General features: G+C 39.6%; 1 protein-coding gene across 1 annotated transcript in view; it reads right to left on the bottom strand.

Annotated features, from left to right (window-relative positions):
- Nucleotides 1-129: 129 nt before the first annotated feature.
- LOC111147223 (nuclear factor, erythroid 2 like 3) overlaps nucleotides 130-17,087 on the bottom strand; it is a 29,887-nt gene continuing 12,929 nt past the window's right edge. The window contains exons 2-4 of the mRNA XM_022503114.1: nucleotides 9,539-9,715; nucleotides 5,712-5,795; nucleotides 130-5,113 (exon numbers count right to left, since the gene is read on the bottom strand). Coding sequence (XP_022358822.1) covers nucleotides 3,905-5,113; nucleotides 5,712-5,795; nucleotides 9,539-9,715 — 1,470 coding nt within the window. The 3' untranslated portion in view covers nucleotides 130-3,904. The remainder of the gene's footprint in view (nucleotides 5,114-5,711; nucleotides 5,796-9,538; nucleotides 9,716-17,087) is intronic.

Here is a 17,087-nt window from a genome sequence, read left to right as displayed (position 1 = left end):
ATATTACCTGAAACAATGAAAGAAAACAGGAAAGGTACATAGGTTGATAAAACCTGTTTGGCTTTTTTTTTTTTTTTTTGGTTAATGTGTATCTCACAGGTAAGTCAGACTGATGATTAACAGAAGATAAGCTACATTGTTTACTTGTTTAAAACACAGTAGATGTGTCCATCAACTAAACTTTAGAGTACTTGAAAATCAGGTACATAATTTGAAGGTTTTGAAGGAGGTAAATCAAGTTGGTATAACAGCACAACCTGAAGTACGGAACCCTCAATCAGGACAAACTTTTTAAAAAATAATAGCACAAAATAGGCTGAAAAGAACTGACTTATTGTAGTTAAGCAGGTAATGTTGAATAATCCACATGGTCATTCCCTTGTTTAAGTATATTAGGCTGCTAATTTCTGTTAAAACTTCAGATTTAAGGTAGTTGATAAGTTTTCCACACAACATTTTTTTGCATATGTTGCTGCATTACATTTCTATATAAGGCTTAATCCTTAAGTTCAGTATTAGGCAGTTTGGAGCAACACTGAATTTGTTACTTTCCACAGTATTTGCAGGTCAACAACTTGAAAACAAACTACTTAGCTATGTGAACTTCTCTAAAGTTCAAGGTTGCCTTTAGGAAAAGCTTCACTAGGGCATACTGACAGGGCTGGCAAGTCGGGGCTGGCTATTTCCTTTCCTATACTTAGCTATTGGAGCAGTCAAAAAATCCTCAACAGAATCAATGTTTGGCAGTACCTTATATCCTAATGGTCACATCACGTGAATGGAGGGCGTTTACTCCTTGGACTAATGGGAAACCAGCATCATTGGGAGCCATATTTGAGGGCTGGCTTCCACATTAGGAGTATTAATATTTACTGGAAGTTTTGAAACTTATTCTGTTGCATGTAAGGTTTTCAATAACTGGTGTATGAATACAAGCCAAGATGGTCTAAAAGGGATTATAACTATTTGCACTAAGTGTTCAGAGTACTGAGTTAATTTAAGGAAACTTGAATCCTCTCTGTTCCTTAGTAATGATAATTACTAGTTTACAAGTGTGGGTTCCTTTCCAAAAAGGTAGACAACACTAACAATATACTAAAAACATACACATTCTTGGCAACATTTGATGTAAATTTGATCTCAGGTCTTTGGAATGACTGCCTCTAGATGGTTGATAGACCCCGTTCAGTTTTAATGACACTATTTAGTACTGCGCCGATCATTTAGATATAACAGATATTTGGGTGATGCATCTAACTAGTGAAGTGAGTAGACTACCCAAGAAGGGGGATAAGAATGATGTAGACATAAAAAGCATGTAAGTCTTAATATGTGCACAGTGTAGTCTGAGTGTTGTTCTGGGGCTTGAATGTGTGTGTATTGCGTTTTCTGAATGTTCAAAAGGTCCTGGTTGAACTGAGGCCAGCCTTAAGAGGAATCCAAATTATCCAGACATTCTTTAGTACATGTTGCATGGAAATTATACACTTGAAAATATAATTTCACCTGTAATATGGTTCAGCATGGATGTCTGTTGATAGCTACTTTTGGAATACGAAGGCTTTATTGGAAAAGGACAAATGAGATGCTGAGATTTCTTCCCTTGTAACTTTATAATTGGAGGAGTCACTTCCGGATTAATTATTTCCCATAGGTAAAGAAGGTAAGACTAATTTCCTTTTGGGACCAATTCAGACTGGGTTGTAAGTTTGGGCCTATCCACTGCAGATGCAGGAGGAGAAGGGGTACTCACCAGAAAAGGTCTTTAAAAGCTAAGGGTTAATTAACTAGTTGCTTAAGTGTAATAAGCAATACAGATCTCAGCTGTCTTACTGATCACCTTGAATTTTGCATTTGTAAACCCTATACCAAATAACCTGAAACACTAGAGGTATGAGGTCATCTACTCCCACCATCAGAACCTTATTTTGATAAAACTTTCTCAGTTAAACAAGTCTTGACTGTTAGTCGTGTCTTAGAGTAACGGGAGGGATATAGCAGTTTAAGGAGTGGCAGCTAAGGGAGCAGCTTGGTTCAGATTCTGCCAGGTAAAGTGCATATAACTTCAGTGAGAACTTTTGAGATTTTGAACATGGTCAGAAGCCAGATCAGATTTCTCCTTTTCAACCATTCACCTATCTTTCTGAGCTCCAGGATAATCTATAAGAACAGTAGATGGAATATTTTAGTCCTTCAGGTATCCCATTTCTTCTGCAAGGGAATTTAAACTAAAATCTTGGCCTGGGATTTCCACTGCTGGAATGTCTATCATGAGAGTAGAGTAAGCAGCTCTAGTTTACATCCTTTGAAGCCAGATTTTTCTTTGGAAGTTTTGGTGCATTTACCTTTGGTCACAATGCACCATATACCTTCCAGATTTCAAACCATTGTTTTGAGTTTCAGTTTGAACCTTTGGTGTATAGTTCATTGTGGTGCTTGATATTTTGAGGGATTTGAGGATAATGCCCAGTCTTATAAGTGTTAAACAGTTGGGTAGATAAGGCTACTCATAGGTAAGTTTGTACCATGGAACATTAAATTGTAGATATGAAGGACTTTCTGTAGGAATGTGCCCTCCTTGCAGCTGAAATTACCAAGTTACAATCTGAGGTGTATTCCCTTGAAGAGTTTAATCTGAATAGACTGTTACTGTACAAAACTGACTATAACAACCTTAGAAGCATCTTGTTGGCAAAATCTAGACTTAAATGCCTTTCTAGGCTCAGTTTAAAAGCTCTTTTTATAAAAATCTAGACACTGAAAGCACTGCATTTCTCTAAACCAAGGTGATACTTGGTGATAATTCTGTGGCAGACGATTATGGCAGAAATAACATCTGACAACACTGACTATACTTTTGGAATTAAACATTAGTATGCATGTTAATGGCAAACCTTGGGACATTTTCTGAAAATAATCTCCATCTTGCTGTTGCAATAAGCTCGTTGAGCTTTCATTTCAAATGCCATTTCTAGTATTTATTTCATTTATTGTCCTGTTAACCAGATGATCACATTTTTGGGTGTGAAGTCCATGCTCTACTGACTTCCTCTTACTGTTGGCTTGTGTTCGTGTGTGGCTTGTAACCTTTTCACATTGTTACATGAGGCCTTCTGGGGGAGAGGCCCATGTTCTACATGTGGAATTTCCACAGGCTGGCTTAACTTGCTGGGTAGGTCTGTTCTGTGTACTAAGAAGAGGCATAAACTTTTTGTGAATGCATTCTCATTCTGAAGTCCAGTTTTTTCTTGGCACCCAAGTCAAAGGGATGACTTTAGTTTGGCCTGAGTCTGTTGTGCAAATAAACCCACACTATGCTGCCTTATTGGCTACATATTCACCTGTATTCCTGAATGTGGGTTTTATGGAGAATATCCAAGGTAGATAATGGTTAGAATTTCTATATAAGAAATTTTTATAAATTCAAATTTATTTCCACAGAAAGCAATTTAAGTGTTCATAGATAAAATAGCTTTTGTTAAGGCTCCGTATATTCAGTGGTAACTACAATGCTAAAAAATTAAAACTTGAAGCTAAATTACATTGCATTTCAAATCAAAAAAACCAAAATGTTTAAAAACAATTTACATCCAGTGTTTGCTCTTTGAAGTGACTATGTTACTGAAAAAAAAGAAAAAGGCAACCAAATGACTGGATTGTCTGCTTTTCACATCACCCTGTTCTTTGTACATAGATATTTGAGTTCTGCATAAATATAGTTGGACTTGATGAAAAGTTGTGGCTTCCCCAAAATTTTCCACAAACTTAATCCATAAGAGTTTGAAAATGTAGTCCTGAGTGATTCAAGTAGCAGTAATAAAAGATAATACTTTGAAGCAGTTTCAGTGGTTTGTGGCTGTGTATCAGTTTAACTCATTCATAATGGAATCCACCTTCGGTTTCTTCACTTTCTTTTTCCCTTACGGTTTTCCTTTTTGTGGCCTGAGGTAACCAGTTCCTTAGGTACAATCAAAACACTTCCATCTTGGCTGCACTCAAGAACATAGTGGTTTGGATTGACAGGCCTACCATCATCATCTCTTAACCTACTAAAAATACTGTGATAAAGGTGATGCAGTTTTTGTTTCATTGTGGTAATAGCTTTGTTATACTGGGCTCGTTCTCTCTTAAGGATTTCCTTCTTGGCTTGCAAGTTACATAAATCATCTTCGAGATTCAGAATTATATCCAATTTGCGTTTACGACAGTTCTGAGCAGCAACTTTATTTTTCCCTCTTCTTCTAATACCACGCATGAGTGACACTTGTAAATCTGTCAAGTAGTGCCTGCTTAACATGTTGTTGAAAGATTCAACAGGCATGCGGACGATTTCATCTACAGAAAAAGGGATATGGAGAGCCTTAGCACGTCGTTCATCGCGACTTAAGTTTCTGTCTGTGTCATTCAGGTGCTTATTTATTTTTTGTGACTTCCCATGCTGTGAAAAAGATCTAGGGGTGGAATCTAGAGCACCTGGCTCTACGTGGTAAGTGTGGTTATGATGTATGTGTTGAATGGCAAGGTCCCCATGAAAGCCAGAATCATTCCTCCAACCCATGTGACAAAGGTTACTGGGATCTGGGTAGTAGCCTCCTACAGCTCCTTCCAGGTCACTATAACCTGTAGCACCGCCTTCACACATTGAGCAAGAGGAATTATACTTGGTGACAGAGGTACTGTTGCTTGAATTTAAGGAAAGCCCAGAATCAGAATCCAGTTCTTCAAAAAGCTGAGACACTTCCATTGAATCAAAACCTTCTGTGGCCAAGGACATTAAATTTGTCTCACCAAATATGCTTATATCAAGGTCATGTAGAAGGTCTTGACTTAGATTCCTCATCTGATTGCCAACAAGGGGAAGAAATCCTGTCAGATGAGTTCCAGGAAGGGTCTGTTCAGGATTGGTAGTATGAGAATTTGACTGCAGAAATGGTTCTTCTGGTTGTGAAGTCCTTGCTGTTGGTTCTCTTCTAAATGTATTGTCAGGACATAGCAACATGGCGTCATGGAGATTCACATCGTGACTTATAGCTTGGCTAAAGTTTATGTTACGTGTTGAAGAATTCATGCCATCATTGATACTACCTGGAAAAATATCTCCAAGTGAGATGCCCTGAAAAGGGGAAAAAAAGCACTTTAAACACAATCTATTTCAGCAGCAGTACAGTAACTAGTAATAGCACTCTTCTTTCCTCAGTTTACTAAATCTAGGCAAATACAGTATGCAGTGTGAACCCAAATTTGAATGATGCTGTATGTAGGGAAAAGTTTTTTTTTTTTTTTGGTATATCCTGGAAATTAGTTTGATTCAGTTAATATAAAAGTTGGTCTTGAATCAACCAAGCTGTTGGCAATAAATCCACACTGAAGTAGTCTGGGCAAGGTAGTAAATCAGAGCAGTATAGTCGAGTATGACATAAATGCTACCAGAAAAATAATCTTGCCTTAGTTTGTCAAGTATTTACTGTTGTTTTTGATTCAGTGAATCCCAAATTTTATTATATCCTTGTGATCATTTAGGAGGAGGAACAGTATACATACTTGGTTAATTCTCTAAAATTAAAGTAGTTCTGCAAAAAGTAATCCTCAGTCTGTGCACTTACATAATGTAGTACTGTTAAAGTATATAAACTATGTCATCCCATTTAAAGAGGTTAAACATTCATGGATCAGTGATTTCCTACAAGAATGAAAGCCAAGGTTCTAATTACCTCCAGTGAGTTTTCAGGCTGTGACAAAAGCATCTGAGATAAGTCATCCAGAGAGAAAGCTGTTTCTGTCCCATTCAGAGATCTCTATAAAGAAACATAAGGTTCACCATTAAGTTAAAAGGCAGAAGAGGTTAATTGAGGCTTTAGGCTCAACTGAAGGAGCAGCAGACTCCCTGTGGAGCTGGGAGCCCGATGCCGATGCCCGACTTGATCCTGAGATTCTGGGATCATGACCTGAGCTGAAAGCAGTAGGCTTAATCTTGAAAGGATAACCAGGTTTTCTCTCTCTCGTGGATTTTTATGCCTATTTTGGAATTTTTACATTCCTGTTTCAGTGTTCATCTTCCATATAACTTTTGGTTAGTATTCTTCATCCTGCCTTGTTTTTACCACGGCTAACCCTCCAAATTGGTTATAAGATTATGCAATTTTTACAAGTTAAATATTTAGATTTACCACAATGTTTCTGGCAACTTCACTCGTTGCTTTATCCCAGTCTTCAGGTTTCTTATTGAAATAACTCCTTTTGACAGCTCTTCTAGAGAGGCTCCACCAATGGTAAACTCAGTTTTTGTAACCTGGATTTATTTTGCTTTCATGCTTAACCAGTGGTTTATGTGGTAAGATGATCAAATTTAATGTTTTGCACTAAGGCATGTATTGCTACTGATGTCAGTCTCATTTTATAGCCAATCTCTTCTTATCCTCCAGTAATTTTAAAAGGTTTTTTCTCCTGTAGTCTGTTGTCTTAACTTCAGTTTGATGTTTTGGAGACTTAATGTTTTTACTCACTTTGTTGGGACTCTGTACTCCTTTAATCTGAGTCCTAAAATCACTTTAATTTTCAAAATATTTTGCCATAAACACTCTGAAGACTGCTTTATCTTCATCCCAGAATTTTCTCACTCTGTCTTAATTTTTTATATTTAAGGGTGAGCTCATCTTTGTTGGTAACTTTTTCTGTAGGAATCCCACATACTGAGGGTTACCCATCAACTATAAATTTTTTTTTTCTCTGCAAGGACTAGTTTTGATACCATTTTGTAGACCTTGCTTTTTTGGATCAGGATTCCTGATAGTAATGGTAGTTTGGATTCAGATTTCAAACACCGGGCTCATCTGGGGTTCTGATTTCTAGGATGGATAGACTACTTACCTGCTCATGTCTCTGGGATTGTCCTAGTCCCATCTCCTAACAGAAGAGTCTTTAAATTCTGAGCTTTAAGAGGGGAATTTTGGTACCCCCAGGTATGGGCTTGAGACCTCATTTCTCATTTAACCCCAGTCTCAGTTGTGACATCTGTATCCATTTTTTCACTGGGGCTGCTTCAGTTTTGGTTGTCTGATTAGCTTTTAAATTATGGATTTGAGTCGCCTTTTTGTTGTATTTACAGAGTTCCCTTTCTGGCTTTTGTGTTCGGTTATGCACTTAAAATACTTTTATTCAAGATTTCTGGTTCTGGTCTATCATAGGGGTTTTATCTTTACTTTTTAGTAAGTTCACATTCCTGAACTCCCCTCCCCTAGCTTTGTACTTGAGGGTCCCCCCCCGCTCTTTTAGGGTTCAGGCCAGTGTTAGACTTAATTGTTTTAAGTGTATACAAATATTTGGTTTCCCTTTCCACTAAATACCTTGGGTTCTATGAGGCCATGTTTTCAAGGCACATAAAATACAATAATTCTAAGGCTTTCTGTGTCTATAGATGCTATAGGACCATCTAAGCTCAGCTGGTACATAAGATTTCATTTACTAGCAAATCATACATTCTTAGTGGGCTGGAGACTTACTTGCTAACTTGACTGTTAATTCAAAATGGTTTTTAGTTTCTTAAGATATTTCAGAAGAGTTCTATTTCTGTTAATGATCCCAAACTTGAGTCATTAGTCCTGGCCCAACCATTGACCAAAATTTGCAGATGGTCAGAAGTGTCTGAGCAAGAGTATCAGCACAAATCTGGATTCCTGTGAAAATCTTAAAATTGTAGGTAAATAAAACTATGTGCAGAAAAGAAAGCCTTAATATTTAGAACATAGGTACAGTATAAAGCCCATTCTGCTTTAAGTGAATTATGAACTAATCCTTCAGGCCAGTCAGGTATGTTTCATTAAACCTTTATGTGTTCCCTTCAGTGCCCATGGAGATGGCAAACTGGGAGGCTGATTCCTACTGAGCCAGGCCCTGAAAACTCCTTCTCCTTAGAATCTTATCAGATGTGTTACATGCTTTCTAGTTAAGAGCCTTTACATCTCTTTGAAGTCCATGCAACAGAGTTCTTCCGTCTACTATAAAATTGAAAAATTTTGAGACATTAGATCTTACACAAAAATGGACAATTAAGACATTCTTTAAGTTAACCGAGACGTGTGATTTTTTTTTTTTTTTAAGACTTCATTAGGCACAGAGCATAAGCTGGGGGAATGGCAGGCAGAAGCAGGCTCCCCACTGAACAGAGTCCATGGGGCTCGATCCCAACCTGAGCTGAAGGCAGACACTCAACCAACTGAGCCACCCAGGCAGCCTGTTAAGTGTAATTTAGATTGCCAAGAAAGTTTTTTTTTTTTTTTATTTTTCTTTTTTTTTTTTTTTTTTTTTAATTTGACACAGAGATCACAAGTAGGCAGAGAAGCAGGCAGAGAGGGGGAAGCAGGCTTCCCCGCCAAGCAGAGAGCCCAACGCGGGGCTCAATCCCAGGCACAACCGGAGCCGAAGGCAGAGGCCCAACCAACTGAGCCACCCAGGTGACCCTGGTCAGTCTCTCACTCTTACTATTCTAACTAAAACGTCATGTTAAATATAAAAACATGGTTCCCCATCTGGGGCAAGTCAGTGGCTGAGAGTCATCAGGGCAAGACCTGTAAGGGTACACCTTCCAAGTGAAGTGCCACATGGGTTAAGGGTCTCTCGAACCTCCAGGCCTATTTCCGGAGTATTTATTTGCCAGGGTTATGGACTAGGATGTCAGCAGGGCTGAGTAAAAACCAGAGTAGAAGGAAAGGAAGCACAGGCTGCAGAAAGACTCCATCTCTCAGCCTGGCCTCTGGAATTCATCTTCCTATAATACATCTACTAGTCAAAGGGTATGTTTAGAATAGCCAAGGAGCCTGTCCCACCTGGCCTGGCTAGAGGTACAAAATGAGCTCCTGAATTCAGCATGGAGACTTCTGTGAGGATTTGAGCCCAAGACCCAGCTGGTTTTAAGGGGTGATTTGCCTTCAAGTTGTTTTGCCTCACTATCCCAGACCTAGCCAGCTTGGTGCCTCTACAGAGGGCTGGTTGAGGATTCCTGGGTTTAGCATGGCAGTTACCTCTTTATCCCTTGCCATGGCAAAACAGTAAAATCAAGAAGCAACTTCCGGGGAGGGGGGTGTGTATATAAATACACCCCCTCTAAACACAATTTTGAGTTTAACCAAAGATAACTAATTCTATGGGCTGATTATTTTGTAAATCAAATAACTACTACCACAACTATTAAAAAAAATACATATTTTCATGTATCTGATTTGCTTATAGTAGGGCACTTACATGGAAAATTCATTACCAACACATATTGTCAAAGCCATAAAATCTATCTTACTAGGGCACCTGGGTGGCTCAGTTGGTTAAGCATCTGCCTTGGGCTCAGGTCAGGATCCTGGGATCTAGACCCATAAGCTCATCATCATCGAACTCCCTGCTGACCGGGGGAGTCTGCTTGTTCCTCTCCCCGTGGCCCTCTCCACCACTCCTGTGCACTCATTGTCTCTAATAAAATCTTAAAAAGAAAAAAAAAAAAAAAATACCTTATAGCCAAAATGGTAAGGCCGAGCTACTCGGATATGCTTACCTCATTTCTAGATTGCGTGGTCTTTTCTGCCTCCCAGTCAGGTTTATCTGCTATTTTACTTTCATCCTCATTCTTCTGCTGTAGTGATTTTTCTTGGGCTGATAATCTTTGCTCATTTTCCTCATTCTGGGAGCTGTGACCCATAGCTTCATGCCTCTCTCTTAGTACTTCATTCTCCTATAAAAGTACCCAAAAATGTGCTACATAGAAGTTCATACTTCCCCAAAGAAGTAAAAACAACCTTTAAAACTGCATTATACTTACTGCTCAGTGATATAAAAACTGTTAAGTCAAAAGCTAAGATTTGCATTGCATTATTTCAGTATTTAAGAAACATTTTAATTCTGAAACAAAGCCCAAGAAACTCACTGAGACACGGGCTGTTGAATCTGCATAATTTAAATTATATGCATTTATAAAGCCTGGAGTTTAAAATACTTAAAAATTTGATTAGATTTAGAAGTCAGTGTGGCCAATAGGCAGTTTTTACTTCATTTTCTGTTGAAAATAAATCAAACAGCTAAGCTGGAAACAGTGATTAAATATATATAGAAGAGTCTGGAAAAGTATTATTACAAGGTAATTGTTCTCTGAAAAGGTGGAATAAGGTTGGGGAAGTGTGGGTGAAAAGAAGTGTCTACACTTTATACATTATTGTTTGAATATTTCACAACAAATGTTTCTTTTAAAGTCAGGAGAAGTGTGTTTTTATTAAAAAAAAAAAAAAAGTTAACAAAGCTTAGACTAACAAGCATCTCCATAGATATTTTCAACTATGCTTACTTACCCAGATGAGTCCTACTTTTTAATTTAACTGGAGATTTAAAAGTTAACCATTAGCATACACTGTATATACTGATACTTTTAATTATACGAAAAGCGCACAATTTTCCCCCCTCGAACATCAAGGCCTCTCAAACTCTTTTCAGAAGATCAATGTTTAATTTTTCTCTTTCAGCAGCATAACACACTGGACTAAACTCAAGGACAGCAGCACCACCCCCACACTATAAAGCAAAGAAATGCTAATTATACACACACACACACACACACAGGTCAAAGAAATGTAAAATCTACAGATGAAAGAAGCAAGGAGATAAAATGAGCAGAAAAATGAAGCTGACATGCTAGCGGGCACTTGATTTTACATGCTTCTCTATTCACTGCCCTTAACTGACACACTAGTAGGTCTCCCTCCTGATGCGGTTTTGGTCTTGTACCTGCCTCAGTCTCTGTGCACAGTCCTGCTCATGTGCTCAAGGACACTGTTGCTGCTCCTTTATCCTCTTCTGCATCCAGTGTTTCTTTATGGATACTCTCACCACTAACCAACAGCTAAACTCTCTCCTTTAAAAATCCCTCCCTTGGTGTCCCATATAACTCTCTAGGTCCAATCCCATTTTTCTGGTCCCTTTTAGAGCATAATCCTCCAAAGAGTCATCTGGACTCCCTGCATTCTCTCTTGAACCCACTCCAGTGGGCATTCTGAAACATTTCAACAGTCCAAGCTGACAGTTCTCCACACTCACCTTACCAGACCCATCAAGAGCATTTCCCTTTCTTACTCCCTCCTCCTGGAAACAGGTTTTTTACCTGGCATCCAAGGACCTTTCCTATTATCCTACCTCACCAACTACTCTTTGGCTGATTCTTCAGCTCAGCCTCAGGCATATCAGGCATTCTCCCATCTTTCAGCTCCTATTCATTGCTCCTTCTGCTTACAGGGCTCTCTCCCTCTGCTCACTCTCCCATCCCCAGCCCTATGGCTTTGAAGCTTTAGATCTCTATTCAAATATTACCATCTTTTATTAAAAGAAAAAAGACATCTCTCCCATTAGTATATCCCTTACTTTTTTTCATAGCATTGAGCACCAGCTGAATCTGTCATTTATCCTTCTAGAATGCTAGTTTCTTGAGGGTAGAGGCTGTTTAGTTCCTGTATGCCCACTGCCTATCCAAGAACCTGCCACATGGTAGACCCTTACGACGTATTTGATGAACAGATGAACTCCCAGACATAACATCCACAGACTTGGATAGGGATCCTCTTCCAATGGGTGAGCTGTCATTATCTTGCTCCTTCCTGCAATTACAATTCTGATTCCTATCTAAATTTGGGGAAGGAAGGAAAAAGTAACTGACTGGTCATCAGTCTTTCAATGAGTATCTTTTGCCAAGGCAAGCTGCTTAATCAAATCCAAAATTCTGGACTAACTTCCTTTATAAATTTGCTATCAGTGGGCACAAGAGCTTCTGAACTCTAAACTGCATGACCTATTTTAGAGCTGTGAAGCAAAGTCTCTTGTTAATGTGTAGTGTGTAGTATGTGAGTTACAACACATGAACTTGCAAACACAAGACGATGTTCTAACGTTACACAATGAAACAAAGGGAACAGATAGCTATTACAGGCCTGGATAAAGCCCATAAGGAAACCAAGTAAACTTCAGTCTGGGAAGGAATTTTTTAGGGGGGTGGGGAAAACTTTGAGAGTGGTAATGGCCTGTCTAAAAACTCTAGAAAAGACAAACTGGATGTAGAGAAATTCTGTATGAACACTACTCACTTTACAAGAAGCAGAAATTGGTTAAAAATCCTATCTTATAATAATGAATAACCATTAAACGGAACTAAAAGGAATAATCAATTAGTCCATTTGAATATAAATGTATATATTAAATATACAAATATACAAAAATATAAAAATAAATTTTATAAATAAAATGTAATAATGAGGGGGAAAAATCTCTTACAGTAGAATGCAACTAATAAATACAGAGGGAGAATGATAGGGTTAAAAAATCATCAATGGATGCTAAAACTAGGGAGTAAAGTTTGATGAGAAACATTTAAATAGTGACACTACAGGAGAAACCTGGCAAGCACCACCTCAGCCAAGTGGTAAAATCCATCATCACGGAATGGAAATAAACCAATATTATGTGCCTCTTGACACAGAGATACCATACTTCCATTATTCCTGTCCAGAATTCATAATCTCAATCATGAGGTAACATCAAAAATAAAAAAAAAAAATTGGGGCCATTTTATAAAACAACTGACTGATGCTCTTCCAAAATCCAGAGGTCAGGAAAACCAAGGCTGAGGAACTTTTCCAGATTAAAAGTGACTAAGAGACTTGGCACATAAAGTGTGATCCTGGGTTAGATGCTGAGCCAGGAGGAAAAATGTATTATACAGGACATTTCTGGGAAAAAAGACTATGGACACATTTGCTAACAGTTGTAGATATGCATTAGTTTCCTGATTTTGATAATTTTGATAAATATACACTTAAGTATTTGGGTATTGAGGGACAAAATGGTTTCAATTCACTCTTACATGTTTCCCAACAAAAAGAATTATGTATAGATGGATAGGTAACTATAATTACAAAATAGAAAAGTCAAATGGGGCAAAATGCAAACAGGTAAATCTGAGTAAAGGATATATACTATTCTTGCAACTTTTTTAAAGTTTGAAATTACATCTCACTAATGAGTTGCCCTAAAAATCCACACATGGCAAAACCACTTTGGAAAGGTTGCCTGAAATATTCTTGCATTAAATCTTGTTAACCTGTATTTTCTCCCCAAAGTGTACAGCAGTCTTATCAGTTGCTTTATCGTTTTCACCTCTTCCAGCATTTAAATTTCAGATTTCATTTTCTTGCCCAATTTCTTTTGTTATGCTTCCAGAGTAATGTTCAATAATAACGGTGATACCTGATCCAAGGAAAACAATATTGGTGTGTCTAGATACTCTTATTACAACACTACTTCATTCAACACTAGATATATGCGTTTCCACACACCACGCAATTTCTGCAACCCAGCTGGGCGTCCTGTAAGCTAACTCAATTCTGCCACTACCTACCTGAAGACCGCATTAGATCCCACAGGTTAAGGGCTTAGTCTCACAAGACTGCCCACTCGTCTCCCTTCAGATGCCAAGCGCAAGTTCAGGCTGTTACATATGCTTCAGAGTCACTGCCTAGAAATTGGAGGTTCCCATAATCCTCTCCCTTGGGTTTATTTAATATGCTAGAGTGGCTCACAGATCTTGAGAGAAAATTTTACTTACTAGGTGACTGTTTTATTATAGAAGATAAACTCAGGAACAATGAGATACACAGACCAAGTTCACAGAGGTTCCAGACACAGGGCGGCAACTCCACGTGTTCACCAGCTTGGAAGGTCTCTGAACCCTATCCCTCAGCGTTTTTACGGAGGCTTCTTTATGTAGGCATAACTGAATAAATCATCAACTCAGTCCCCAGTAGCTCTTGCCTCCCCAGAGGTCTGAGAGGTAGGGGCCAAAAGTTCCAACCCTCTAATCATCTGGCTGATTGCCCTGGCACGCTCCGTTTTAGGGACTTTCCAAAGTCACCTTATTAACATAGATCAAGAGTGCTTGCAGCGGGCTTGTTATAAAAAACAAGACACTCGGGGCGCCTGGGTGGCTCAGAGGGTTAGAGCCTCTACCTTCGGCTCAGGTCATGATCCCAGGGTCCTGGGATCTAGCCCCGCGTTGGGCTCTCTGCTCGGCGGGGAGCCTGCTTTCTCCTCTCTCTGCCTGCCTCTCCACCTACTTGAGATCTCTGTCTGTCAAATAAATAAATAAAATCTTTAAAAAAAAAAAAAAAAAGACACTCCTTTTACCTTTATGGCTCTGGAGATACTTTAAGAACTGAAGACAAAAGACCAGATAGTACATAGCAAAAGATGCTCCCATTGCTCTTAACTTTTAGGAAACCCACAGTTTTGGGAGCTCTGGGCCAGAAAGGGGGGTGAAGACCAAATACATCGTTAAATCAGAAAATCGTACCTGACATGCTCACTCTGCTCCTGACTTCAGTGGGAATGCTTTTAATGGCTCACCAGTAAGGACAATATATGGACTTTTATTTGAGATTCAACAATTTTTTTAGTCACTCATTCAATTCATACATACCGAATGCCAAACACTACAAGAGATGCTGGGGATACAACATTGAAAACCTACATTGTTTGGCACTTCCAAGTTTTCATTTAAAGGGAGGGAGCCAGAAATGCAAATGAACGCAAGCGATGGCAAGTCAAAGAAAAAGGAGACCTCCTTTACAATGGGGCCAGGGAAGGGCTCAGAGGAGAGGTGGTATTTGGGCTGAGATCTGAAGAAACAGAAGGGAGCTGTATGAAGAGAGGGAGGCACTGAAGGCGCAGATAACCTCCAGTGTACTCATGTGCCGTTACCATAACTTACTTCCTTAGTTTCCAATATTTCCTTCTAACAATATTAAAACGTCTCATCTATCCTTCTTTGCATACACGTGCAAGTAGAATAAATTTCCAAAATTTATGCTGAGTCAAAAGATGAGTGCCTTTTTTTATTCGATGGATTTTACCCAATAGCCCTTCAAAATATTTGTGGTAATTTAAATTCATACCCCCAGTGGATAAAAGTGCCAATTTGATAGATGATTTTGGTATCTCATTGTAATTTTACTTTCTATTGAGTGAGGCTGGACATTTTTCACAAGCTTTAAAGCATCTGTACTTCCTTCCTGTGACTATTTGTAGCCTTTGCCCATTTTTTTAATTGGGCTGTCAGTCTTTTTCTTATTGTTAATAGCACAGAATTCTACTCCCCTCCTCCCATTCTGTCTGTACAAATTCAAGAGTAGAAGTGGGGAGACCAGTGAGTGGGCTGCTGCCATAAGTTAAGAGAGAGTAGAGGAGAATCTGGAAGAGGGTGGTGGCAATGGAAAGAGAAGTGGAAGAACCCATGCACTGCAGAGAAAGCACACACAGGGTTGCTGACAGACAGGAAGTAGGAGATAAAGTGAAGAGAAGAATGAAGGATGACTCCTAGATTTCTGGCTTGAATAACTTGGCAAACAGTTATGGAGAGAATGGGAAAAAAACACAGTGAGTTCTTCCATTTTGGATATGTTAAATTTGACATGTGAAAAGTCAAGTAGAAATGTCCACTACACTGCTGAGATGGGAATCTGGAATTGAGAGTGAATGTCTGAACTGGAGGTATAAACGGAACGCCATCAACAGCAACAACAAAACCCCACAGGGTTCTAGGAAGAGTACAAAGCAAGGAGAAGGGGGCTTGGCGCCGGTCCCAAGGAACCACAACATTCTGCAGTCACGCAGAGGAATCAGCCAAGACTGAGGAGGGTAGGAAGTGAGGTACAGGGGAAGCCAGAGGACAGTAATGTCTCAGAATCTGAAAGTGTTTCAAGAAGGATGGAGTGGCTGATGGTGTTGAATGCTGTTTGGAGGCTGCACAAGGTAAGGACAGAAACGTCTTCACGGGAACTGGCAATAAGAAAGCTGCTGGTGGTTGGGGTTTCTCTGTTGGTTAAGGGTCTGCAGTTGGCTAAGTGTCTGCCTTAAGCTCAGCTCATGATCCCAGGGTTCTGGGAGTAAGCCCTGCACTGGGCTCCTTGCTTACTGGGAAACCTGCTTCTCTCTCTGCCTCTGCTGCTCCCGTTTGTGCTCTCTCTCTCAGTCAAATAAATACATAAAATCTTTATAAAAAAAAAAAAAAAAGGAATTTTGATGGCAGGTGGAATTCCACAGACGTGGGGAAGAGAGATGCTTTAACATGCACAGCCTTAGATATTCAGTATTTTCTTAGCTGGTTCTTCACACATTCATTCAACTATCATTTACTGACAGCTGCCATAAAGCTAACAGAGATGTGTTATGAGAAGTGACGAATGAGAAGAATTTTCCTTGGGTTAGTGTGCCACCCATGGAGCTGTGTAGCCCAGATTGCCCTCAAGGAAGGACAAATGGGCAGAGAGCCTCTAGCTGTGCCTTTAAGAACACCTCAACTGCTGACAGCCACTTCCCCTAATGTCATACCCTTCCCCTGGGCGGGGAGAGTATAACGGCCTGGCCATCTTGGCCCAGTGTGGGATGACTGTAATGAACCACGTTAGCCTCCAAGCTCCTGGTTTCTTTTTTTTTTTTTTAAGATTTTTTTTTTTTTTTCATTTATTTGACAGATCACAAGTAGGTAGAAAGGCAGGCAGAGAGAGAGAGAGAGGAGGAGGAGGCAGGCTCCCTGCTGAGCAGAGAGCCCGATGCAGGACTCGATCCCAAGACCCTGAGATCATGACCTGAGTTGAAGGCAGAGGCTTAATCCACTGAGCCACCCAGGCGCCCAAGCTCCTGGTTTCTTTAGCCTGCATCAAGCTTAACTTCTGCTTCTGTCCAATCCTGCTTTCTTTTTATCTTCCCTTCTCTAGTTGTAGTGCCCATGGCACTTGATCTCAGAGTCCCCCTCCCAGGGAACCCAATCTGTGACATCACAGTTAAAAATTTTATCTTGGCAGGAAGAAAGGAGACCAGATCTCAAGGCAGGGAGGGGTAGAAGATTCAATATTATAACATTTCTATTTAGAAAGTACAAAAAGGGGGACTGCCTGGGTGGCTCAGTGGGTTAAGCCTCTGCCTTCAGCTCAGGTCATGATCTCAGGGTCCTGGGATCGAGTCCCACATCAGGCTCTCTGCTAGGCAGGGAGCCTGCTTCCTCTCTCTCTCTCTCT

This window comes from Enhydra lutris, unplaced genomic scaffold, assembly GCF_002288905.1.
Source record: "Enhydra lutris kenyoni isolate GAN:26980312 unplaced genomic scaffold, ASM228890v2 scaffoldscaffold16, whole genome shotgun sequence".
NCBI lineage: Eukaryota > Metazoa > Chordata > Mammalia > Carnivora > Mustelidae > Enhydra > Enhydra lutris.
The sequence above is the reverse complement of the archived record's forward strand: the minus strand, read 5'-3'. Positions and strand labels throughout refer to the sequence as shown.